Source organism: Haliaeetus albicilla, chromosome 8, assembly GCF_947461875.1.
Source record: "Haliaeetus albicilla chromosome 8, bHalAlb1.1, whole genome shotgun sequence".
Classification (NCBI taxonomy): domain Eukaryota; kingdom Metazoa; phylum Chordata; class Aves; order Accipitriformes; family Accipitridae; genus Haliaeetus; species Haliaeetus albicilla.
The window spans coordinates 32,141,992-32,166,693 of NC_091490.1; the positions used below are offsets into that span (position 1 = coordinate 32,141,992).

The 24,702-nt window shown below is 41.6% G+C and overlaps 2 protein-coding genes across 6 annotated transcripts in view; one reads left to right on the top strand and one right to left on the bottom strand.

The window, feature by feature from the left end:
* Positions 1 to 2,329: 2,329 nt before the first annotated feature.
* On the top strand, positions 2,330 to 20,789 carry IVNS1ABP (influenza virus NS1A binding protein). 5 transcript variants are annotated; one of them, XR_011325834.1, is made up of 16 exons: positions 2,330 to 2,493; positions 9,375 to 9,620; positions 10,951 to 11,077; positions 11,409 to 11,578; positions 11,664 to 11,739; positions 12,492 to 12,665; positions 13,063 to 13,188; positions 14,579 to 14,686; positions 16,795 to 16,921; positions 17,475 to 17,699; positions 17,852 to 17,973; positions 18,159 to 18,285; positions 18,378 to 18,509; positions 18,675 to 18,848; positions 19,320 to 19,810; positions 19,842 to 20,789. XR_011325834.1 is itself a non-coding variant. In XM_069789576.1 (15 exons), the coding sequence occupies exons 3-15, from the start codon at positions 10,967 to 10,969 to the stop codon at positions 19,571 to 19,573; spliced, it is 1,926 nt and encodes a 641-aa protein (XP_069645677.1). In that variant the 5' UTR covers positions 2,330 to 2,493; positions 9,375 to 9,620; positions 10,951 to 10,966; the 3' UTR covers positions 19,574 to 20,789. The 5 variants fall into 5 exon arrangements, 3 of the variants coding, with proteins under 3 accessions (XP_069645677.1, XP_069645680.1, XP_069645678.1); XR_011325835.1 differs by having other exon boundaries at positions 19,320 to 19,799; positions 19,832 to 20,789; XM_069789576.1 differs by having other exon boundaries at positions 19,320 to 20,789.
* A 931-nt stretch (positions 20,790 to 21,720) lies between these two features.
* SWT1 (SWT1 RNA endoribonuclease homolog) overlaps positions 21,721 to 24,702 on the bottom strand; it is a 40,452-nt gene continuing 37,470 nt past the window's right edge. Inside the window, exon 19 of the mRNA XM_069789571.1 lies at positions 21,721 to 22,949. Within this exon, the coding sequence (XP_069645672.1) occupies positions 22,844 to 22,949 (106 nt within the window). The 3' untranslated portion in view covers positions 21,721 to 22,843. The remainder of the gene's footprint in view (positions 22,950 to 24,702) is intronic.

Sequence of the window (24,702 nt, forward strand, 5' to 3'; positions counted from 1 at the left end):
AACACTGTTCCAGGGAAGGACAGTTGTCAAACCAGGAGATCTAAGACCCTAATGCACATCACTGCTCTGGTGGTTGCACGTGTGTGCTCACTAGTTTTTCTGATTCAGCTCCCAGTAACTCCATTGTCTGGTATCAACTCGATCCCCCTAGTCCCTTTCAATAAAGAGTTCTTCAGAAATAATTAAGATTTAGCATAGGTTTCATTGGAAAGGATTGCAAAGTATATAGCAAATTGAAATTAAGGTATCTGCGTGTTATAGAAGTCTTTTCCATTGTCACAGGAAATACCATAAAATCACAGAATGGTTTGGGTTGGAAGGGACCATCTAGTTCCAACCCCCCTGCCACGGTCAGGGACACCTATATAGTCACATCTCAGCTGGAACAATGGCGTTTTAATGATGTAAACTAATTTCATGTTGATTACAAAGCAAGAAGCAGAGAAAAACCCATTTTCTTCTGTGAGAGGTGAGTTTGGGTGATCAGAATGCAACTGGCCCAAAGGAGATGCTGCCTGAGCTCCCAACTGGAAACACCCATCTGTTAACTCTGTGCTGTCAGGAGGATGCTACAGTTGCCCTTTGACGTCACTTGTGGTGGCTGATAATGAAAATTGATGTTGATTCATAAAGACATCTCCTTCCTAAGAATACCGGAACAGCAGCTTGCGTAATCCTGAGATTTACTTAATTAAGGAACATCCCCAGCACCGTTTTATTTGATCATAGCTCCTTTCTCTTGTCTTCACCTTACTCTCCCTCCCAGCTTTACCACAAGTACCTGGGATTAGCATGGCCCTCATAAAAGGCTTCATTCAAAAAAAAAAAAGCAGAGTGGGAAGGTAGGCACTGAGGTGTGGCTGGTGATTTAAAAACTGAAAGGAGGAGGGAGTGGAAACGCATTAGCAAGAGGTGAGAAGTGGAGACGGTCCTGTTTGCTGCAGGCAAAATGAGAAGCTGAAGAGTGGGCCCAGCTGCAGCATGGGCACTGTGCTACCATGTATGTCTCCGGAGGGATTCGTGTAGGTGAGGAATATACCTATAGCTTGATGCCTCTGCTTGCTTCTGATGAGATGAGACCATTACTTTCAGTATTTTGAAGCACTTTCTGCTTGAAACCTCAGAATCATCCAACTTCAGCGTTTTGAAATGTTTCTCCACTGAGATTCTTGAAGAATGTTAGAGAAATGGGCATTATCATATACGTCATACACATTTGACAGCCGAGGCACTGAAGCTGTATCTAACATAATCTCTTACAGGTTTCCTAGTTTCTGACCAAGGTGGCCTCTGAATGAGGAGAAAGCACACAGGGAAGTAGCATGGGGAAGTGTATTGCTGCCTTCCAGGTGACCTTGGTGCTTTAAATCAGAAAGCAAGCAAGGAACCTCAGACTTCATCCAGCTCCATGTTTTATTTATGATAATATTGCAGCAGCACTCAAGGCCCCAGCCATGAATCAGAAACCCATTACCCTATCTAGCATGCAAACACCTAACAAACAGACAAGACTTCAAACACCCCTTATTTATCAGCACTGATGTTTTAAAACTACTGCACCTAGCAAGATAGGATTTATCATGAAAAGTGTGTGTGTGCCTATTTCTCATCCAGATGGGAAAATGCCTTTCCCAGACCGGTCCAGGGGTGCTGGAGCCAGAGTGGGAAGGACAGCCTGCCCTCCCCCCTCCCATACCCCACAGGCTGCCAGGGAGAGCTTCCAGCATTAAAGATGGTATTTTTCGGTTAAGCAGACATGACGCCTTGAACTAGAGGTCCGAGCTGAGGAGAAGAGGCAACACCGGATTTGAAAAATAAAACTATGGCACCAGGTGGGCTTGTGGCCGAGAGCTACGACTAACGAACGCGGCGGCGGTTACTCGTAGAGACGCGGCCCAGCGCGGCGCGGCCGGCCCAGCCCCGGCTTCTCCCGGGCCTGCGTACCCCTCCCTCCCCTTCCCTCCCCTCACCCCTCCGGACCCGGCCGCCCTTCCCGCCCCGCAGCCACCACAGACGGCGACGCCGCCAACCGCCCCGCCCACGGCCACGGCCGCAACACCCCCCTCCCGCCCCGCCGTCGCCTTCCCCCCACCCACGCCGGGAGCGGAGGGAGGGGCGCGGCCGGACTCGTTTCTCGGCGGAGCGATGCCGGTCGCCTCAGCTGCGCGTCCCGCCCGCCCCGCCGGAGGCGGAGGGTTACGGGGCGCAGTGCCGCGCCCGCGCAGGCGGTGTAGCGATCTTCCAGCTGCCGCGGCGGACGCGTTGGCGCCGTGCCCCGGCTCGGCTCGGCTGCGCTCCCGTCCGCTCCCGCCGCCCCCCGTCCCCCGTCCCCCTGCCTCGCCCTCCTCCTCCTCCCTCGGCAGCGCCTCGCCTCGCTCTCCCTGCGCCCTCCCTCCCTTCCCCGGCGGGCTGGGGCTGCGTCTCCGCGTCGGCTTCCCCCTCAGCCTGGAGGCTCCCAATATGAACAGCATCGTCTACGCTGAGAGGCACCAGGTACGGCGGGGCGGGCGGCGGGCCCCAGCGGGACGTCCCGGGCGGCCGGCCCAGACGCGGCCCGCGCCGGCTGTGAGGGGAAGGCGGCGGCGGGCAGCCACCATGAGGCCGGGGGCGGCCGGCCGCCGAGCCGCCCCGGCCCCGCCGCTCTTTGTTCGCCGCTCGGCGCTGGCGGCGGCGGCCCGGGGGCTGCTGGCGGGCGGGGCGGGCCCCGCGGTGACGGCCCGGCCGGTCGCGCCGTGCCCTCCCCGCGCCCTCGGCTGGCGAAAGAGAAGTCCCCGCGGCTTTTCGTTGCTTATTTGGGGGCGTTTTCGGAAAGCCTGGCCAGATCTCGAAGTTGCCGGCCTCATCGAGGCGAAGTTGTGTAAATGGCCGGGGTGGCGTGAGATTTGCTTCCCTCGCGGCTGCCGACCCTCGTCCCGCCGGGGGTTACCGCGGCTGGGGGGGAGTGGAGGGTGTCGGTACCGCTGCTGTGGCCCCGCGTGGACACCAGCGGCTGGTGGAAATGTCGTGCAGCCCCCAGCCCAGAAGATCAGACGTTCCCCACACGGGTGGGTATTGTTCCAAGGTCAGGCGTTGCCCGCGCGCTTTTCCAAGTGCCACGCTGCAATCGTGTGGTGGCACCTTTCTTAAACCCTTTATAGTACGTGCGGGAAAAAGAATCGCAGGAATCCTGGACTTTGAGTGAAGAAAATAGCCTTTTTGGGCTGAAGAACGTGTGCTGACAGCTGGTTGCTAATGTCATGACCCTCCCTGTCATCTGTACCAGTTCTAGGAAATAGGAGATAATACAGCAAAAACAGTGGCTGTCAGTCCACATTAGTGCTTCTGGAGAAAGGTGATGAGTATGAACGACTGGAAGGATTTTTTGGGGAGGGGGAGGGGGCGGGTGTGGTGTGAGAGAAATACAGTATTTTCTCCCTGCATGCACAAATTTCCAGCAGCTTTTTAGAATTTTTCAGAGGTGCTTCATGGCAGAAAAGATCTTCGCATTGGCAGCTTCACTGTTCCTTCACCCGAGATTCTCATAGACATAAGAACTGAATTGGTTACGATTTCATGCAGAGTGGAAAATGTTGATGAAGTGAGAGGCAAGGCATTCAAGTTATTTACTAAGCAGAGGGGTGGCAAGACTGAGCGGTGATAGAATAGTGGGAATTCAGTATTGTGTCACTGTCCTTATTCGTCGTGGTTTGCAAAGGGGAGGGGTTTTTTTGTTTCCAGTAATGGGTGTGTAGACACCACACTTGTCCTCTTCTGTCAGGGACCTACAAAATAAGAACCCAAGCAGGATGAGGTGCTTTGATGATGAGATTGGTTTCATTTTAGAAAGCAGATTTTGTAGCCACAAGCCTAACTCCTGGAGCACAGGATGCGACAGTCATGGTATACTTTACAGTTAGGAAACGGCCCTTTAGCTACTTGTAAATACATCTAATTTTGTTTTCCTCAGCTTGAGTTCTTAAGGAGTGGGAGATGGTAAGAAAGACAAAAACTGCCCCGAATGGGGGATGGGAAATGATGACGACACACAAACAACATCCCCCCCCCACCCCCCCCCCCCCAGTTTGCTGGTTGTGTGACAAAAGTTTGAAGAAATGTTTGTGTTAGTTAGAAAAAAGAAAACCATGGGGGGGGGAGGGGAAGAGCTCAGATTTTAAGAGAGTGCAGGTGAGATAGAAGGTAGAAAAAGAGGTGTAGATAAAGACTATGACAACAACAAAAAAAGTGTAACTTGGAAAAAGACGAGCAAACGCAGTATGGAAGGGGCATGTAAATGACCAGTGCTAAGGCTCAGTGAAACAGTGGGGGGGGGGGGGGGGAATAGCATTGGAAGCCGGTACTACATGGGCAGCTGGTCTGTTACAGCTGAGAGTTGTAGTTGAAGGAGCAGTAACATTCAAGCATCAAACCTGCTTCTCATAAATTTTTTGTCTACATACATGAATGTGTATTTGAAAGAGCTCTCTAGGCTTGCTCTCTGTAGAGGACAGTCCAAGTATTACATCTCCTTGGACTACGTGTAAAAGATTTTGGAAAATGTCCATATTCCTTTTTCCTTCCCCTTCAATTCTTAACCAGTGATAGCAAATACTCTCTCCCTCTTTCTTCACTGTTGGGGTGGGAGCACAACTGAGGTTGATTTGCAGTGGAATAGAACAATTTTGTTTACAAGTCATAGTTATCAATGAGACTAAATCTTTAGTGGAAAAACACTGAAAAGTGAATATGTAAAATGAAATTCATATGAATTCTATGAGTCTTATTTTAAATCACTGGAGTAAAGAAGCTGAGCCTGTTCAGTGGTGTAAAGTATGTTGATATATGTCTTAGTCCATGATGTTTTGCTCAAATGCAAACTTAGACATGAAAAGATTGTGTGTTTTTACCATAAATAAATGCTAATGTATGAAAGAAAATTTTTGAGGATGCCTGGTTTTATCTTCTGATACAGGTAATGGGCTATGAGTAGTTGTAGGTGTGACCTACATTTCTTCTGAACGGAGCTGTGGAAAGCCAGAAAGCCCACAGCAAGTAAAAAGCACCAACTGTGGTGTTAAATTCCATTTTTGTTTCACTGTACCAACAAGTGTCAATCAAGTGTCTATCATTATATCAACAAGTATTGACTTCTAATCAAACAACTAAAAAGTATCTTCCCCAAGTCAGTGTTTTCTTCAGAGTTGAAGAGGTAATACCTTAATCTGACAAAAAAGTTTGTGCAAAATTGGCACAAAGCAAGAGTTTTTTTAAATGAAATACTGCACGTGGAATGTACCAATGGGCTATACTAAAGAGGAGACTTCTTAGATGGGGGGAAAAAGAAATACTACCTGTGTTGTTAGGTCATGGGCAGGGTGACTTTTGCCTCAGTGCATGGCTCTGGGACCTGTTGTCTTGGCACCCCACCTGAGACCACAGCTCGTACGTCCCCTGAAAGTGGCTCTGCAGTGGAGAGTCCTAGGGCACAGTAATGGGTTTTAGATCTTGGAGAAATTCAGTAATCATCAGGCAGCAGGTTTATTAAATGTTAGAATGTTTTCTGCAGTGAACGGCTGTTTAAAAAAAATTTTGATGAACAGATCCTAAATTCTAAGCACAGTTAATTTAAAGTGTATTAATTATGACATTTATTTGCTCTTGTAACTGAGCTAATCATATTTCAGTAGTATTTGCACTTGCAAAATCCATATAAGAGGATAGTGTAGTGAAGGATGAGAAGACAGAATCATTGTTATTTAGGTGAATTTTTTAAATGCATCTTTAAATGTATATTCAGTGAAATGGAAAGATGAGTTTAAAGGGGGGAAATTTCTCTTCTGGAAGTCAGTAACATGCGGTGAATTTCTCTCTGAGTGTATTATGAGCCATGAATCTTTTGTGGTCCAGTGGTACATATAGGGAGCAAATGAAAATCTCGGTCTGTGCATAACAGTAAGTGTTTAAGAAACTCCACTATTAGAACACAATTATGTTTAAATCGAGCAACTGGGCAGATGTTTGAGTACTGGCATTCCTCTACTTGGGTACAGCTGTATCATTGAAACACACCATGTGAATGCTCATGGCTTTCGGCCTGTCCCAGTCCTCTGCAGTGTTACACCTAGCGTCATCTTGATTGAAGGTGGTGTCTCCAGGCTCAACCCCAGTATCAGTCTTTAGTATTAAAACTAGAATGGAAATGCATAGTTTATATATCACTCTTACTTTTTGCTTTGTTTTAAAAATAAGTGCAGGAGATAGGCCTGCTCTCAAGTAAAGAATTTTCTCAAATGGAATGTGTTGTTCCCATTCTGGAATGCTAATTCTGTAGCTTTAAGAAGTTTAAATAAGTGCATTTTGATGGAGCTTGAAAAACAATCATTTCAGAGGCATCAGACTTCAGACTTTACCTGGCTGACAGTGATCTGTGAACATCGCACTTGGTTTAAAAACATGCAAAGTCCTGGAAAATTATAAAAAAAGCCACTGACAGGTCTTGATGTGGTGAGCTAGAAGGGAGTACAAGCAAGGGGTGGGAGGTGGGTAGGAGAAAGGTAGTGACAAAGTGATTTAGATTTTAAAAACAATTTAAGAAAGAAATTTGTTTGCAGTACCTGTTTATAACCTTTAATGCAGAAAATGCAGCGTTCTTGGCTTTTCATTGAATGTTGGCTGATTGTTTGGCTTGTTCTGGCAGTAGTATCCCAAACCAAAAGGAATGCAGAAAGTACTGAATATGCTTGTGCTATTTAATGCCATTTTGAGTAGTAAAAATAGCCATGGTTCACTCAAAACAGTATTGAAACTTTGTGGCAATAATTAAGATGTTCAAATTCCTAGATATCCAGATTGGACAATACTGTTAGGTGCATAAATGCAAAATGTGTGGTTTTGACCTCAGGCACAAAGGAGGACTTTAGAAGACAAATCTTCCATTTCAACCCAGAATTATTTTGGATGTCCTTTTTAGTTCTTGAAGGTCGTAAGCAAGTACATCAGGCAAAGTTGAAACACTACACTTGAAATAAAGTTCTTCCATTACAGCAGAATGTGACAAAACATGCTCAGAGATGTAAACTGAATGAGGATGATTCTGGAATCTAGTTGAAATTCTTTGAATAGTTGTCGTGTAAGTCAAAATCTCCCCAAAGCCTCAGTACTGGTAATTAACAGCAATCCCAATGAATATTGAATGGAAGAATGCATAATGTGATGCATGAGCAGACCAGCAGCGTGTTTGTCTGAACTGTGGTAGCAACATACATTTAATTTGCTTTGGTAATTACGGACCTCTACTCTGTTAACAATAGAACTTCTTTGAGAGATCTGGTAGTCGAGAAGAAGCTGGTTTAAAACCATTGTGAGCAAGGGGAATAATCTGATGTGCTATGTGTCGCTTTCTGCTCAGAATCAAGCAAGTGGTGACTGGGTTGGTCCAAGCCTTTTCACCAAAATGGTCTGACAGTGTACCAATCATCCAGTGCAACTCCTGCCTGGAACTCAGAGCTTGTCTCCCTTGACATTTCCTTTTTAGATGCCTCCTGTAGTTTGCATTTGTCTGGGTAAGTCTGGCCATCATGTCTGGATAATTCCTACAACAGAAATGGAAGGTTTAAAATCTAAGATTATAAAGTCAGAGGTCTCTTGGTGATAATTCTCTTGTACATTTGTGGATAGTCTTGGTGAAGCATAACTTCTAATAGATTCTTACAACTTTCTGTGTAAGCTAATTCATTGCAACACTTGTGTTGAAATAATACCTCTGCATCTTTGAACAATGGAATGTTTCGGCTGAGGTGAGTCTTTGGGGAAAGTGTGGACATCAAACTGTTTACTTTTCTTTTTGAGAAGTGAAATGTTTTGATTGCTTTAGAAACTGAAATGGTTATACCAGTTGTACCAACAAGAGAAGAAGTGTTGACTTCCAAATGCTTAGTTAAATATTTGGTAAATAGAGCTTGGTTTCAGTCTCATAACTGGCCTGTAGGATTATAAAAAGAACATACATTTTATCTTTGAGATTTTTTTCCTAGCAAAGTGTGCTGACATTAAAGTATGTTGTAAAAAGTTGTGATCCCTGGGGTACTGTTTCTGTAGTCGTCCTTGCGTTTGGAGGTACTATATTACAGACAGACACCACTGCTGCTCTGGAGCAGTTGTTTCCTTATTTGTATGTATGTGTTTGTGTGTGTTCTAGTAGCCAGACTTAATTAACATTAATACTTTCTATGCGGTTATCTGCTAGCTGAAACATTCTGTCTTCAGGGTTCCAAGAAGCTGTTAAGGATGAAAGCATTTTCCTGTGGAGCTGGTATGTTGTGGGATAATGCCCCCTGCTGCTCTTGAGAATCAGCCTCGCGCTTGAGCTGCTGATCTGCTTAGAGACCAAGGGAGGTGAATTTCTGCCAAAATGATCCTGTGTGTAAGCGCTGGCCAGGCAGTTGGGTCGTGAAACTCTCTTGCCTACAATGTAGGTGACTTTTAATTTTTGACAAGGAGAAATGAGCTGCACCTATTTTTAGGAAAGCAGATTCCCAATGTGGCATTTAATCTGTAGATACAAATATAGTTTCGGAACTGCAGTGGGGAACTCAAGTGGATGAAGTGATCGATGTTTTCCTGAGGTGGCATCAGGGTCATGGAAAGTTCCAGAGTGGGTGTTTGTTGCCTGTTCCCTCCCCGCTCCCTCCCTGCTGCTGCAGCTGCTCCTCCTCTTCTCCCCTCCCTGAAAAAGCCTGGCATAAACAGCCCACCCACATGCAGAATACCAACAAAGCTACCCCAGTCTGCACTGCCAGTGCAGAACTTGACCAGAACTTAACAGATTCTATTTGCAGGGTAGCAAATAGCAATTTCTGACTTATAATTTTTTTGGAAGTACCGAAGACTGGAGACATGCCCAGTCATTTCAGACATGTCCTTAATCCATCTTCAGTCCATTTTAGGCATTCAGTAGAAGAAGGATATAAGTAGAGGAAAAGCAAAAGGTAGGAGGCATGTGGATTGGTTTCTTTTTCAAAAATTAGTCATTTTTATTGTGTTACTTAAGCATTATCTACTCGTGTAAGCAAGCAGTAATGATCTAGATACCGGAAGTGCTGAAGGTTAGAGTTGGTAAGGAATTGTCTAAAAATGGGATTCAGCTGTTCTAACTTTTTCTCTAAGCACTAATTTAGCCACTTTCTTGTCTCTGTGGGTATAAAAATTAATGTGGTTGACCTTTCATTAGGCATGAGAATGTATTGGTGTCAGTATGGAATTTTTCAGGCTGTTTTTGTGAAGAAAAACTTGTTTGTTTGGGTCAGGAACTTCTACTTCAAGACACTATTAAAGTTTCATCTGAAATACATGGTAGTACTATTTATTGTCCTTACTTGATAACTTCTACTTTATTGCAGATTATGATGCATGATTATCACAGAAGAAATTCATGTCTATAGCTCTTAAGGACTTTATTACATCATCTTCAAGCCTGATAGTTTTGGAATCCGTATTGCAGCTGCAAAGACACGTCTGCTTTCGTATTTCAACAAACATCTTCTGTCAGAAGATACTGAAATTGAAGTGCTCTGTTTTAACACAGTGATACCATTGCATTATTTTAAGATTTCCCAGTTAAAAATTTACAGTAATATATTTTCTTGGTAAGTCGATACTGTTAGCTGCATATATAATAGTTAATACTTTTGCTGAAATTCTGTGACTTTAAAACCTTGCTGTCCTTTTTTTATTAAAACACAACAAATTAAAGTGTATACAAATGGATAATGATCTTTGTGAGTAAGATTATTGCTGCCAGTTTAGGGTCAAATGCTTTCAGTAGTAAGTGAATTTAAAATAAATGGATTAACACTAGAACTATTTTGTGTGGGGCTTGCTATTTTTATTACTGATTTTTGCTCTCCACTTTTTCTATTTTGGGGGTTTTCTTGTTTAGTCTGATCCTTAGAATTTTCTTAAACTTTAGATGGAACTGTAAGTTGTTGCTGATAACATTAGTAGTATCCCACATATTCTTTCCTCTGAAATCGTTGAGGAAAGTACACTTTTGCATAAGTTATCAGCTCAAACTTACAAATTTGATTATTACTATTTTTTTAGTTTCAAGTTCATTAGGTCACCTCAGGGTCATGTTTTAGTATTCTTAATTAGCTCCCTATATGGAAAATGGACTTTTCCTGAAAGTGTGTAACTAAAGAAAGAATCGATTAAATGATCTATAAAATAGCTTCCAAATTAAAACGTTAGTTTCCTGAAGTTATTTTTGTAGTCTTGGTCCAATTTACCTGAGGTGGTATGTTTGTATATGGGCAAGATGTTCAGGGGAAGTTGTTTTAGCTTCATGATGACTTAAAATACATGGTCATTGTTCAGAATGTATTTAATTCTGTCTTTTGTTGGTGCTAATGTTTTTCATGACTTCAGCTACTCTAAAATATTTAAGTCATTACTCAAAATTAAACAAAAAATTATTTCTACAGCTATTCTACTTAACTGGTTACTTTAAATTCTCAGTTCTTATTTTTCAATGTAGTTGGTTTTTTGGGTCTGTGTAAAAAAATAAAGCTGACCAGTTTGACAGATTTCATGCAGAAAACAGCAATGAATGTACCAAATCCGATCTTTGTAGAGGGGAATGAAGCTTCTTGTGTAATCCAGTGGTTTCCAACTTGCTCCCATGGAGCTAGCAGAGGCTCAGCATGTAGTTTTGGAGTTGGTACCTACTGAAGTGATGTGGATAAGATAAAAGTTGTGGCCTCAATCTCTGAAAATCAGTAATCCAGTCAATCCAAAGGACTGTTTTCAACATGTACTCATGAGCAGTAGTACTCTTCTAGGCTGGGTTTTTTTGAGATGGATTTATATTTTTTTCTTAAATTCCCCATGAATGTTTGTTCGCAAACAATGTGTTAAGAGTACTTCTATAATGAAGCAAAATGTTGTATCTGTAAACTTTATACATTCTGTTTTCAGCCAGACCAACACCAAAATGATTCCTAATGGATATTTGATGTTTGAAGATGAAAACTTCATTGAGTCGTCTGTTGCCAAACTAAATGCCTTACGTAAAAGCGGTCAGTTCTGCGATGTCCGTCTCCAGGTACCTTTTTTCTGTCCAAGTATGATGATTGAATGCAGTAGGGTTTTTGTTACACTATGTAATGCTATGTGCCTCATTGATTGTGAGGTGTGAGATTTTAGAATCTGATTTCTGAAAAAGGCATACTTAAAAAAAATTAAAATCAGATATACTTTGAGAGAAGTGACGCTAACATTTTTTTCAGCTAACATAAATTGGAGACTGTTGATTTGAAAAATTGATTTGAACTGTGACATTCACTTGGGTAGGCCTTTATACTACTATAATACAAACATACTTTAAAAAAAATTCTTATCAGCATGTGGATATCTTATTTGTGTTTTAAATAAAGGTATGTGGACATGAGATGTTGGCACACCGAGCCGTGCTAGCTTGCTGCAGTCCCTACCTGTTTGAAATCTTCAATAGCGATAGTGATTCTCATGGAATTTCCCATGTTAAATTTGATGATCTCAATCCAGAAGCTGTTGAAGTTCTGTTGAATTATGCCTATACTGCTCAGTAAGTAGTTTTCACTGAAACTATAGACAGTAGACTTTAATTTAAAAAAATCAAAATAATAAAGATAAATTTCTTTTTGTAATAGATTAAAAGCTGATAAAGAACTGGTGAAAGATGTATACTCTGCAGCAAAGAAGTTGAAGATGGAGAGAGTTAAGCAGGTACAGTTCTCAGCTCTTCCAGAAGGCCATTCTGATTTCTCAGGCTCACAGCATTATGTTTTTTTATGTTAATGAGGCAAAAAATGATGATTCTGTGGAAAATTGCTCAGCGGATAAGCTGCTTTAGATGTTCATTAGCATTGTATCAATTTAAGTGACATCAGTATGTATTGCTTCCACTTGTGTTATCTTTGTGCTGAAGGGTTCTCTGAAGTTAAGTTTTGTATTTGTGCACCTGTATAAGCAAAACTGCTTCTGAATTACAGCTGGTTACTTACCTTCAGGTTTGTGGAAGCAGTGCTGTGCTTCATTGCATTGAGGGGCATAATTAAACCTGTAACTGTGGCAGTGATATGTGGAAAAAAGAATAATCCACACCCTCGTGAACATAAGTTTGGTAGCGCTTGACTTTAGAAATACTTAACTCTTGCCACAGATGGGGATACCTTTCACAAGGGAATTGGGCTTCATGCCTTCACTTGACTGCAGATAAGTAGTTTTGATCAGGCGTTCAATAGAAAAGCACAGGGTCAATGTATGAGTAGCTTTCAAATGTGTACGACTTTTAATGTATGTATATTCCTGTGGAAGGCAACATTTCATTTACAGCTCTAGCTCGGGGAGGGGATCACAACAGACAGTTGCTATTCTGCAGTTGGAAAACAGCTGTTGCTGTATGCGGTGATGGATAATTTAAATGTATAAAAATATCGTCTACCTGTAAACTAAGATGCAGCCTTTTTTCTTAAAAGGTTTGTGGTGACTATTTGCTCTCCAAGATGGATGTTCAGAGCTGCATCTCTTACCGAAACTTTGCAAGTTGTATGGGAGACTCACGTTTGTTGAACAAGATCGATGGCTACATTCAGGAACATCTTTTACAGATTTCAGAACAGGAAGAATTTCTCAAACTTCCAAGATTAAAGGTTAGCTTAAGTTTGTAGACTTCCTTCTGGTACATGACTTCCAAAAAGCAACCCAAGGAGCAACTATTATGGCTTCCTTTTTGGGAGTTAGGAAAACTTGGTGTACTGACCTTTACCACCAATGTGAAAATTCTGGGTCTCTGTAATAGCCATACTACTGTGAACCTTAACAGTAGAAAACTCGTAGTATATCATCCTTTCTAAGCGTAAAAGATAACTGCAGTTGTACTTAAATGTGCTTCCTAGTTTCAGTGGCATGGGCTGAAAGCTCCTTGTAGGTGGTGTTTTCTAGCTCTGTGGTAAAGTGAGAGTAATGCTCACTACGTAAAGTACAGTATGCTACAAATACAAGGGTAATACCTATAGACTAAATCATCCTTGTCTCTTCTAATTCAAGCTCGAAGTAATGCTGGAAGACAATGTTGGCCTACCCAGCAATGGCAAATTGTACACAAAGGTAATCAACTGGGTACAGCGCAGCATCTGGGAGAATGGAGACAGCCTGGAAGATCTAATGGAAGAGGTTAGTCTTTAAGAAAATGGGATTAAACATCTTTTTTTAAAAATCAACCAAAAAAAGTCAATATGAAGGATGATCCCTTTTTCTTTTAATTTTTTTTATTTTTTCACTTTTTAAACTATGACCCTAAAGAATTTAAATTTTACTGTAGGTACCCCTAAGCTGAGAAACTGGGGGGGTGTTCAGGTGAGCTGAATGAACTGTTCAGTCTGGTCTTCCGCTTTCCTTTTTTGCTCACTATGTGCTGTATAGTAACCTCAAAGTGGTGTGTATCTTGCTTTAGAATTGGGGAGGTGGTACTGAAACTTGCCGTAGATTCTTGATGTTTTCCTTTGCAGGTTTTGCTTGTAAATGTGAAGTAGGTAAAAGCTTCTAATGGTTGTTCCTCCCCATTGATTTATCTCCCCATAGGTTTATTAACAAAACTAGGATACCAAGGCTGAAGAACCAAGAAGAAACCTCAAGTGTATTGACACGTACAGAAGCAGCAGTCCTGCCCCAGTTCTCCTAAGAAAATCCGCTGTGGGCAGAGAACGATGATGATGATTTAATGGTGTTTACTTACTCCTTTACAGGATGCATTATTTTGAAAGTTGTGTGTTATTAAATGGCTTTACTCATGAATACTGATACTAGATGTAGCCTGGGCAGTGTTTAATGGAAAAATTAGTGGGGAATCTAAATTTGTAATTGGCTAGAGAAAACAGACTTTACAAAAACCCATGAAACATCAAAATTTTCCACGTTTGTTATTACAATCATGATAGATCTTCGGAAACACTTGTATAGGCAAAAGTACATGTTGATACTGTCGTATATTCTCAAGTGTATATTTCCTCTTGGAAAAACTCATTTTAAAAGCTTTGATCATGTTGAAATTCAGATGCATTCCATTGAAACAGTTGCATCTGATGTTTAGTTGTGGACAACAGTTTCCTCCAGAACTTAAAATTTGTGTTGTCTTCCCTCATTCCCATACCTTTCTTTTAGAGTCCACTGTTGGCTTCTCTTGACTTTTTCTGATCGAGATAAATATGTGTATTTTTCAAAGCAGAAAACTTGTTTGCGGGGATAACGAAAATGCTTGCATGAGATTGTGAATTTGTGTAATTCTGCAAATTAATGTGCCTTTTGCTTGTCTAATGTTTCTGTGCTGGAGAAGCAGTAGAAGTCCTTGAAAAATGAAGATTTCTCTCAAGCTGAGAAAGTAACGAACCTTCATCCCATGTTTGAAGATTGCCGCCATGACATCTGCTTCCTTTTAGTTTTGTCATTCTGCTAGATTGAGATGAGATGACGAGAAGTATGCTGGCGACTGCCTTTTGTAATCTGCCTGTAGCTAAGTAGCAATGGAGACAGTAGCCATATGGGTATTCTGTTGTTGTTTTTGCAGGTTCAAACGCTGTACTACTCAGCTGATCACAAGCTGCTTGATGGAAATCTGCTAGATGGACAGGCTGAGGTGTATGGCAGTGATGATGACCACATTCAGTTTGTGCAGGTACAAATTGCAGACAGTCTCAGGTAACCCTAGATAGACTGGAGGAGCAGTTACAGCACACCTGAAGTCTTGTGTACTGTTAGCAGAGAAAGTAGTTTTAATGGAGAAATACATGATGAGAAAGTATCTTTCTCAAAACCACTGGAGGTGATGATTTAGTCTCTGCTTCTGGTTTTTCGGCAGACTGACTCTAAGCCTTTGCAAAACGGAGTACTTTAGGTTTGACTTCAAAATAAATCTTAGGCTGTTAAAAGAAGGAAGAGGTAGAGAAGCAGTCAGCTGTGGCTTTGTAGAGATATTCAAGAGTCTGTAAAGAACCATGGACTGCTTGGCTTGCAGCAGAGAATGCATCTGTTAAATTTTGGCATAGAAAAAGATTCCAGACGTAAGTTCTAATCCTTCAGCTGCCGGCATCTGTTTCTTTTGTTCAGCTGCACTGGTAATGTGCAGGAGAGATTTTAAAAAGCAGCAGTAGGTAACTTCTGATCTCGAGATAGCTGATGCTTTGGCTATGTACAAATTGGTCTTGTGCTTTTTGAGATTTATTTTTTTTTTACTTCCAGCCAGATACAATCATTCTCAACTCCTGAAAACCACACGGCTTAGCACAATGGAGGCTGTTTAAGAAACAAAGAATAAAAAAGGGCTAGTAGATGTAAATTATCAATTGCTTTATATGAATTAATGTTGTTTAAATTCACTGAGTTAGAAGCAAATACATTGTAATATTTGAACTCATAACAGTGGAATGTGCTGATACAAAAGTACGCTTTGTGAAACTTTTAGCTAATGTTTATGTAAAACACTCTCAATCCCAGAACATGGATTTTAGAAGTGAGAGAGGAAAATTGAAAAGCCAGCTAATTTTCCAATTTCTTAATTGTTTTTAGTAAGCCTTCACCGGCTTTGCCACCTTTGGATACTACACCTTTTAATACTTAGAAGCTGGGAGGTGAACGTTCAAAAAGTTCCTTTTCAGAAATAAGGCCAAGAGTTGTCAACTTCTTTTTTTTAAATCCTTTCGGATAATAAGAATTGCCAACTTCAGACCTTCTAAACAGTTGAGAGAACTAACACCAGAAAACTCACAGATGACAGTCCTGGAAGAATTGTAGCTTTTAAATATTTGAATTACAAAAGTTTGTAATTTCTGTAACTGTCGAGGCACTTTAAGGATACAAGAATAAGCTGTTAATTGGATGAAGATTCAGAAATAACAAAAACACTATCCACAAATGAATTGATTTTTGTGGTGAGCCGAGTATAGCAATCAAGCTCTCCTGTGTAAGGTTATCTATGAGTGAGATGATGTATTTCAGAAGTCTTATGACAGTTTCCATAGAGATCAGACTCCAGGGAGCTGTGCAAGCATTGCAAACTTGGTACTGTGGTCATAAACTTCACTGCTAAACAGAATAGACAAAATGTTAAATTTTGTGTTTGGTTCTTATGATTGAGCCAACAAGCTGTGCAGTCTAATCTGAAATGTGAAATTTGGGGTTTTTTCTTAATTGAGCAAAATAACGTAAGCTACAGTATAAATTTAATTGAAGAAGAAAAGAAAGCAGAAATCTCCTGCTAGTGGGAAGTAGCAAGGGAGTAAAATCCAAGAAACAGCTAATCTGAGCACAGAGAGGAACTGAGGCGAAATTAATTTGTCTTCAGGGAATGAAGAGAATAGTTAATTCACTTCTAAATAGCATTATATAATTAACTCAAGTTCCAGAAGCAGAGCTTGCGAGCAAGACTTCTAGTTTGTAGATCAGTTCTCTCCAAGTGGATGTAGATTTTTCCTTATATTTGAAAATCCTGCTAGTAATGCATACTCTCTTTAGGAATTTGAAATGATTTCTGGGCAGACAACCAGCGGTATAAAGCTGCAGTCACAGGATGAAATGAGTACCAAGATAGATGCAGGGTGGTTTTTAGCCACTGTTGCTGAGTGGGCAACATGTTCTGTTGAAAATTTAGGTGTGCTATAAATGATGCTCTGCAGAGGTGGTAGACGAAGTGTTCTCTTGAATAGTTATGTCTTAGCTCAGAGAAGCAAAGGTAGAAGGAGGTGTAGTCTCTGGCTAGGTTTCTGTAGCTGCCTTTTGATTTTGCAGAAGAAGCCACCACGTGAGAATGATCACAAGCAGATCAGTAGCAGCTCCTCTGGAAGTCTTTCTCCAAATGCTACTGTTCAGAGTCCCAAACACGAGTGGAAAATCATTGCTTCAGAGAAAACTTCAAGTGAGTAACTGGGGCAGGGTTTGTCTAAAAGATGCACCTAGTATTGTGTACCTACCACCTCCCACTCCCTGGGGGTTTCCTTCAACATCTATAAGGAATGCAGAAGTGCTTTTTCTTACTGATGATGCAAGTCCAGTAATGGGCCCGGTAATTTGTGGGATGTTTCTAACATAACTGGGGCCAAACTGGCATCACTTACATCTCGATTCGTTATCGACAGGGCTGTCCCAAATCCCACAGTCTATAATTTAACCAGAAAGTCCTAAGGAGATCGGCAGTCTCTAATTAATTAATGGAGCTATTTGCTGTGTGTGTGTGAGGAGACTTTCTCCTAGCACATCTTTAGCTTGCTCTTATGTCCTTTGGGCACTATAGTAATAATCTAAACCTCATATTTTTCAGTAACTAGGCTAACACTTGGAACCAGTAACCAGAAAATAAGTTTTCACACTTACAAGGGGAGAAGCATAATGAGAAGACCCTAGTCAGCATTCACTTACATTCACCTAAAATTGTATTATATGGGTGGTCTTTCCTTTTCTCCTGATGACAGGTAACACCTACCTGTGTCTAGCTGTTCTGGATGGTGTGCTGTGCGTGATATTCCTGCACGGCCGTAACAGCCCTCAGAGCTCTCCCACGAGTACGCCACGACTGCTGAAGAGTCTGAGTTTTGAGCTTCAACCAAATGATATCATAGAGAAGCCCATGTCTCCAATGCAGTATGCTCGGTCTGGACTGGGCACGGCCGAACTTAACGGCAAGCTTATCGCTGCAGGTAAAAGGAATAGTAACAATTCTTTAAATAACTTGCTCGACTGGGGGCGACAGCAGCTTCTTAACTCTGTACGCTGTATTTGAGTCGGCGTTCTTCAACGTGAAAGCAATTGGTCTTTGGAAATGTGGTGTCATCTGACCTTTTGCTTTTAGGTGGATATAACAGAGAGGAGTGTTTGCGCACAGTGGAATGCTACGATCCACAAAAGGACACCTGGACTTTCATTGCACCGATGAGAACACCAAGAGCTCGGTTCCAGATGGCAGTTTTAATGGTGTGTGGTGGGTGGAGATCAGGTGAAATGTGACATGGTGTAAACGTAGGTGGGACAAACAGGGCAAACTTTACAAAAGGGTAACGGAACTTGCTTGCCTGTAGTTACACGGTTACTAAAGTGCTAATGATTTCAATTGTTGTGTACTTAGATGTGAAGCAGGTGTTTGTTTTTTTTCCCCTTAGGGGCAGCTATATGTTGTGGGTGGGTCAAACGGTCACTCGGATGACTTGAGCTGTGGAGAAATGTATGAGCCAGAAATAGATGACTGGACTCCTGTTCCAGAACTGAGAACCAATCGCTGCAATGCAGGTAACACATCTGCAGTTGATAGAGTATTTGCTCAGTTTTTTTAAAACGTATTCATTTATTAGTTTGCTTCTTATTCTTTCCTATATGAATAGGAGTATGTGCCCTGAATGGAAAACTGTACATTGTTGGTGGTTCAGATCCTTATGGCCAAAAGGGACTTAAGAACTGTGATGTGTTTGATCCTGTAACAAAATCTTGGACGAGCTGTGCTCCCCTTAATATCCGTAAGTTTGTTGTGTAGTTTTGGAGGGAGGGGGGAAAAGGGTGGTGGCAAAACTGCAGGTTTAAAACCAAACTGAACAAAGCCACCGTTTAAATTTCAGCTGCTGTGGCATACTGTTAGTGCATGACTTCTGTGTTGGGCTGTGACTGCTAGTGTTTGATTGCAGGGAGACATCAGTCTGCAGTGTGTGAGCTGGGTGGATATCTGTACATCATTGGAGGAGCAGAATCATGGAACTGCCTGAATAGCGTGGAGCGTTACAACCCAGAGAACAACACTTGGACTCTGATAGCACCCATGAACGTGGCTCGACGAGGGGCTGGAGTGGCTGTTCGTGACGGTAGGCTTCTGCAGGCTTAAGCAACCTCTTATGCTTGATGAATTTTTCATGTTAAGCTACAATGCAAGTAAAATACAAAGCTGTGTTCCTTCTCAAGGAGGGAACAATACAGTAAGAACTTGGCTATGCGTCCAATTTTAATTAAAAACTGTAACCAGAAAAGCAAAAAACCTCATTTTTGTTTTGGGGCATTCGCCCCCACCTCCTTTTCAAAACATCACCGTGCAGCTTCAACAACTGCATCTGTTCAAATTTGGGCTTTGCACTTACACTGAAATAATTTCCAGTCTGCTCTAAGGATTGAGACACCCAAAGCAGGTCAATAGTGTACCTTCAGACCTTGTGCAAGGCAAAGGTTTCTGACAGAAAACCTGAAGGTCCTTCCTTTTGGCTTACCCCAGAAAGGAGGCTGCGTTTGGCGACACAGCTGATGCTTAGCAGTGAAGCCTTTGCTTTGTTTCCTTTCGATAGGAAAACTCTTTGTTGGTGGAGGCTTTGACGGCTCTCACGCGGTGAGCTGTGTGGAGATGTACGACCCTGCTAAGAACGAATGGAAGATGATGGGAAGCATGACTATGCCAAGGAGCAACGCCGGGATTACCACGGTGGCAAACACTATTTATGCAGTTGGGGGATTTGATGGCAATGAGTTCTTGAACACAGTTGAAGTCTACAATCCCGAGTCAAATGAATGGAGCCCCTACACGAAAATTTACAAGTTTTAAGTGAATTAAATTCCCTTTTTCAAACTAACAGGCTTAGTGATGTAATTGTGTTTTAGTAGAGGTACATATGTGAATAGGGTTGGGGAGGGCATAGATGTTGCCAACAGCAACACAGAGCTTTTGCATATTGCATATTAATGTGCTGTACATATTTGTTTTGGAAAGAATATCAAGATGAAGGGGTTTTTGTGTATTTTAGAACTTTGTTTTAGTTTTGTTTTTTTGGGTTTTTTGGGTGTTTGGTTTTTTTTTTTTAAGATTTTTGAAGATAACGCAAGAGAAACTAGACTGGGCATATCATTTCAGGAGCTTCCCCCAGTGTTTTGTCACTTTGCACATTAAACAACTTTTCCTGTAGGCTGCGTTCTTGGGGCAGGAAGTGTAAGGTTTGTGGGGGATTGTTTTTTTCACCAGGCCTTGTTTTTCCTTCAGTAACTGGAACAATCTGTAACAAGAAGCCTTATTTAAATAGATATAATGGCTATTTTTTTTATGAAAAAAAGCTGACATGCCTGCCAATACCTTATCTTTTATGATTGCCTTTTTATAACTTTTTATATATTCAGCAGAGTATTTTATCTGTTGAAATGAAAATGGCAGATAAATGGTTATTGAAGCAAAGAGACAACCTTGGAGTTCATAGAGACCGAGTGGGACAACCAATTTACCACTGTTGGTGAGCTGCTGAGCTTCTGCCTCTGCTACAATATTGTAACTTAGTATGTGACATGTTCCTTAGAGCTGAATGGAGTTTCTGAACATAACATAGCTGTGACTTTCTAGGACAGGAAAATTATTTGGGCTCCAGCTATTTTGACAAAAAATGCAGAGGGTGCTTTCTGTACAGCAGTTTTGTTACTGTGGGTGAGCTAACCTTTGTAAAACAAAAACTTCAGTGTGGGGGTTTTCTCATGGTTTTTAAATTCTTGCCAACTGGCAATGAAAATGTATTCATCTGATTAGTAACTGTCTTATTTTTCTAATATTACAAGCTGAAAGTGTGATAGAACACAAATGACTTGATTTCGTATGTGCTCATAGTACTATGTTTTAGTTCACTTTCTCTATTCATATGGATAAAACGTTGGTTAGGATGACTTGGTGTCTAATGTGTAGTGCTGCACATCTAACTCCTAGTGCCAAAACTAGCACTGACTGCTTGCTGCTGATGCAAACACATTAAAGGTACCTTTTGGGAAATCCTTGTACCACAGGATTGCTGTGATGTCTCTTTGTGTCCTTTTCTTTAACAAGACAGCTTACAAAGAGAAGTTTGTGGTATCAAAATAAACATTTCAAATGCGTGTAGCTACAAGACAAGGTAGGATGTTTAACTGAACCCCACCTCAAGTAGAAAGAGAGAGGAGGGGAAGTGCCCTGTACAGCTGCCTGCTCTTTGTGAGTTACCCTCCAGAAATGGGTGTAAAGGTCTCAGAGCAGGCAGCCAGCAGACAGCACCTGGCTCCTAGAGCACTACCACTGTTCTTGCAGGGAGATTCACCTACTTGCAGGCTGCTCTCAGGATCAGTTTACTAAAAGCTCTCTGCAAATTAAAGTGTGGTGCTCCAGAGGCGAGATGAGAAAGGGGCCAAAAAGAAAAGTGTGTAACACCATGGTGAAAAGAAACAGCTGATACTGTTGTAAGGAACTTGATCTGTGGCTGTGGTCCTCAGCATTAATCGAATAGCTTTAGGAAATGGCACTAATTTCAGTCACCATCACATTCTTAGTTGACTGCTTTGATTCAGGTCTTGACTAGCTAGTAACAGACCTCTGTGCTACAGGTTATTCCATGTAACACAAGGCAGTCCTGCTGAAGTCTTATGTCAGGAGAAGACAGCTGACACTGTATCAAAAGTAGATGTGAGCTAAGACAGACAGATACCATGTGCTTAAGTTGATCCAGCTTTCTAGATTTATGATACAAATTGCCAACATAAGCTTATTTAAGCATAACATACTTGTCCCACAACTGTGGGCTAACAGCGTGAATGGAAGTAGCCCTTAAAATGCATTTTGCTCTGACAGTAACTCTACCAGGCCACTTCTCTCTGACTTTTAAGTGTCTGGGGGCAAGAACTGCATTAAACTTGCATCCACAGTAATTAGGAAAAGTGAAAATAGAGCTATTCAAAGAAACTGCCACATAGAAGTAACTGTCATTTACTGTAACAATAAATTACATTTTTACAATAAAGATTTTACAAATACATCCAAAAAGTTAATATCAAAATAAACACTTACAGAGCTTTGCCAGTCATCTCATCTCTGTACAAGTACATACATGGAAGAGGTAGCTTTAAAGGCCACAGCAGCACTGAGAATGGCTTCTAGAAAGTTTCATGGACTTAAAGCAGTTTTGGAAAGCAACAAACAGTACATTCAAATAGAGATGTCACCTGGAGAGCAGAGATGAGACAAGTCATGGCATGTAACCCATGGAGGGAAAAACCCCTCCTGCCTTTCCAAGAAAAGGTGGCAAAAGAGAAGGACAAGGAGTTTTCCAGAAGAGTGGTGCTAGCAGGTTCTGCTGTATGAAGACTAAGTAGATGATAGTTTAACAAAGGAAAAACATCCCTTTCCTCTAGAAAGAGGTCCAGGACACACACACCTGCCTGAGGGTTGGGGTTTTGTTTTGTTTTTACCAAAAAAAAAAAAAAAAAAGAGCATCAATCCATTTCTTTCCCCATTCTATATCCTTGCTTAAGCCTTATATAGTTCACTACCTAGGATACATACATTGCATCTGTGTTTTAGTCCTTCATGTCCATAGGGGCATCAAGCATCACAGGTATCTGGCTTTGGATTCGCCTGCTTTCTTTTCAGTCTTTTCAGACACCCAGGTGTCACGAGATAGATACTCTCTTTTTTCTCACTTGTCACTTTGGAAGTATCAGCAAAACAAACACCTTACATGGATTTTCCTATGCAACCATTAACAGACCTAGCTCCTAACACGAACAATTGGAATTCAGCCCAGCACATCTGCTGTATACCAAACCAGCTGTATCGCTCCAGAGATCTCACTTGAGACAGAAAATCCTGTTAGCTTGCGATTCTTCGCAGAAATTCTGACATTTAATGTACATGTGTAACTAGTTGGGTTTTTTTCCTTCAACTCAGATGATAAAAAACAGCACCATCGAGAAAAAAGAAGGCAAATTTTTTGGCTCCTTGAGTATTTTCCTCACACCCCAGAGGAGCTGGGCTTTGCTTGGAGGAGGAAAACGCAGGGGGCGAGTACCGCAGCTCCACACCTTGACCCAAGTGTCACAGCCAGCCCCTGTTCTTGGCTTCCATGTGAACTGATGCATGACACTGCTTAATCATGTGTTCCATCTGGGCCAGCTGGCAACATCCAACTTCCAACCTTTCCCTAGGGAAGAGGAAATACAAGGGTTATGGGGACACAATGGACCCATTTTATAGACGGGAACATTTCGGTATATTCCTTTAAAACAAAATTCAGAGAGATTCTAATACCACGCTTCAACTCTGTCAAAAGCAGAGAATACTCAGCACCTCTGGAAATCTAGATGTATTTTTATCAGCAAAAGTGAAGTTTACTACAGAGCTGGCTAATTACTATGTGTTCCCAGCTGTATCCCGCAATGAAATCTTTAAAAAGGAACAATCTAAGAGCCACACAGCAGACGTTAGTTCAGTCTTCCCAACCCAAAACTGAGCCTTCAAATATAAAACATGACTGTTTTTTACTAAATGTGTTTAAGCTGCAAGCCAACTATACATTTCCTACAGGTTTATGCGTTGCAGGTAGAAACAAGTTTTATCCACAGTTACAACGTGGTCAGAGACCAATTTTAGGCTTCTGGGATAATCTGACTTCAGCCTTTACTGGGTGCAGCTAATCCTGTTCCTCTCACACTTCCCCGACATCTGTAATTTTTCTGATAATCTGTGGAGTGTCACCAGTCAGAGACACCATTTTACAAGCTTATGCTCGCACAAGTTAAATTGTTAACGTTAGCTACTCCTAAGGGGACTTACGGTCACCTATTCAATACAGGACACATGCACTGAGAAAAAAGTAGTAAGAAACTTTTTTTTTTAAACGCCCCCCCCCCCCCCCCCCCAAGCATCCATTTACAGTAACCACAGTGATTTCTGTTTTGGAACATATGGCAGGGTGGCAAACGGTGTTCAATGTTTAACTAGCAGCTGCTCTAGTTCAACACATGAAAAACCTTTCCAATTTCAATGTCCTTCTGAAAGAAAGCAAAACAAAGCTTCCATCCCTCAGAGTGCTTTAATAAATGTTGGCAAAATGACCAGATCCAGGATGTTGTTCCCCCCGTCTAGTTTCATAAAAATCACGTGCAGACACAACCACTGCAGGGCTGCTGTGCTTTTATTTGCTCACACAGTTTGACCGGTCTTCCCTGCGCAGTTTGCCTTTTTTCCCAGCTGTGAAATTGCCGAAATATCTGCTCTTGTTTTTCTATCTGAACTTGGAATTAGATGGTAAAATTGGTTAAATGGTAAACAGCAAGGAAAAAAAAAAATCCTCATTTCTGTACTTAAGCTAGAGTATTTTGCAAACATATTTGCTATTGCACTTGGGGAGAAAAAAAAAACAAACCCAACCACAGGTAAGGCAGCTGAGTTCTAAGAGTTTAAAAAATGACCTCATGCATACTTAAAAATTGTTACTTTAAACAATTAGCATAAATTTTTATGTTCTTGCTTATGCAAGAGATGCAAAAATTCCCCTTACCCCCCCCCCCACGGAAAAGGAACCCATGCTCTGCCTTAGTACTGTGTATCCCCCTCCTGTCTACCACTCCGCTGGGTCATTTCTGCAGGCTTTTCCCTGCTATTTGCAACCAAACATAACCTCTGAGAAGCAGCTACTAGGAATTATGTGTTGCTTTCCTAGTAGGAAAGTGGCTACAAAGCTTGAAACCAGTTGCCCTGACTCAAAATACAATTTAATACAGTTCTGAACTAAAAAGGGATATGGCAGAAGACAAACTATGCAGTTGTGATGTGTATAATCAAAAAGGCAATCACCATACTATTAAAAGAAGTGACTTCTGCTCTAAACCCACTAAGCCTGTGGATTTTATATGAACACCTTAAACTAGCCAACCCACTACTTGGCAAACAGG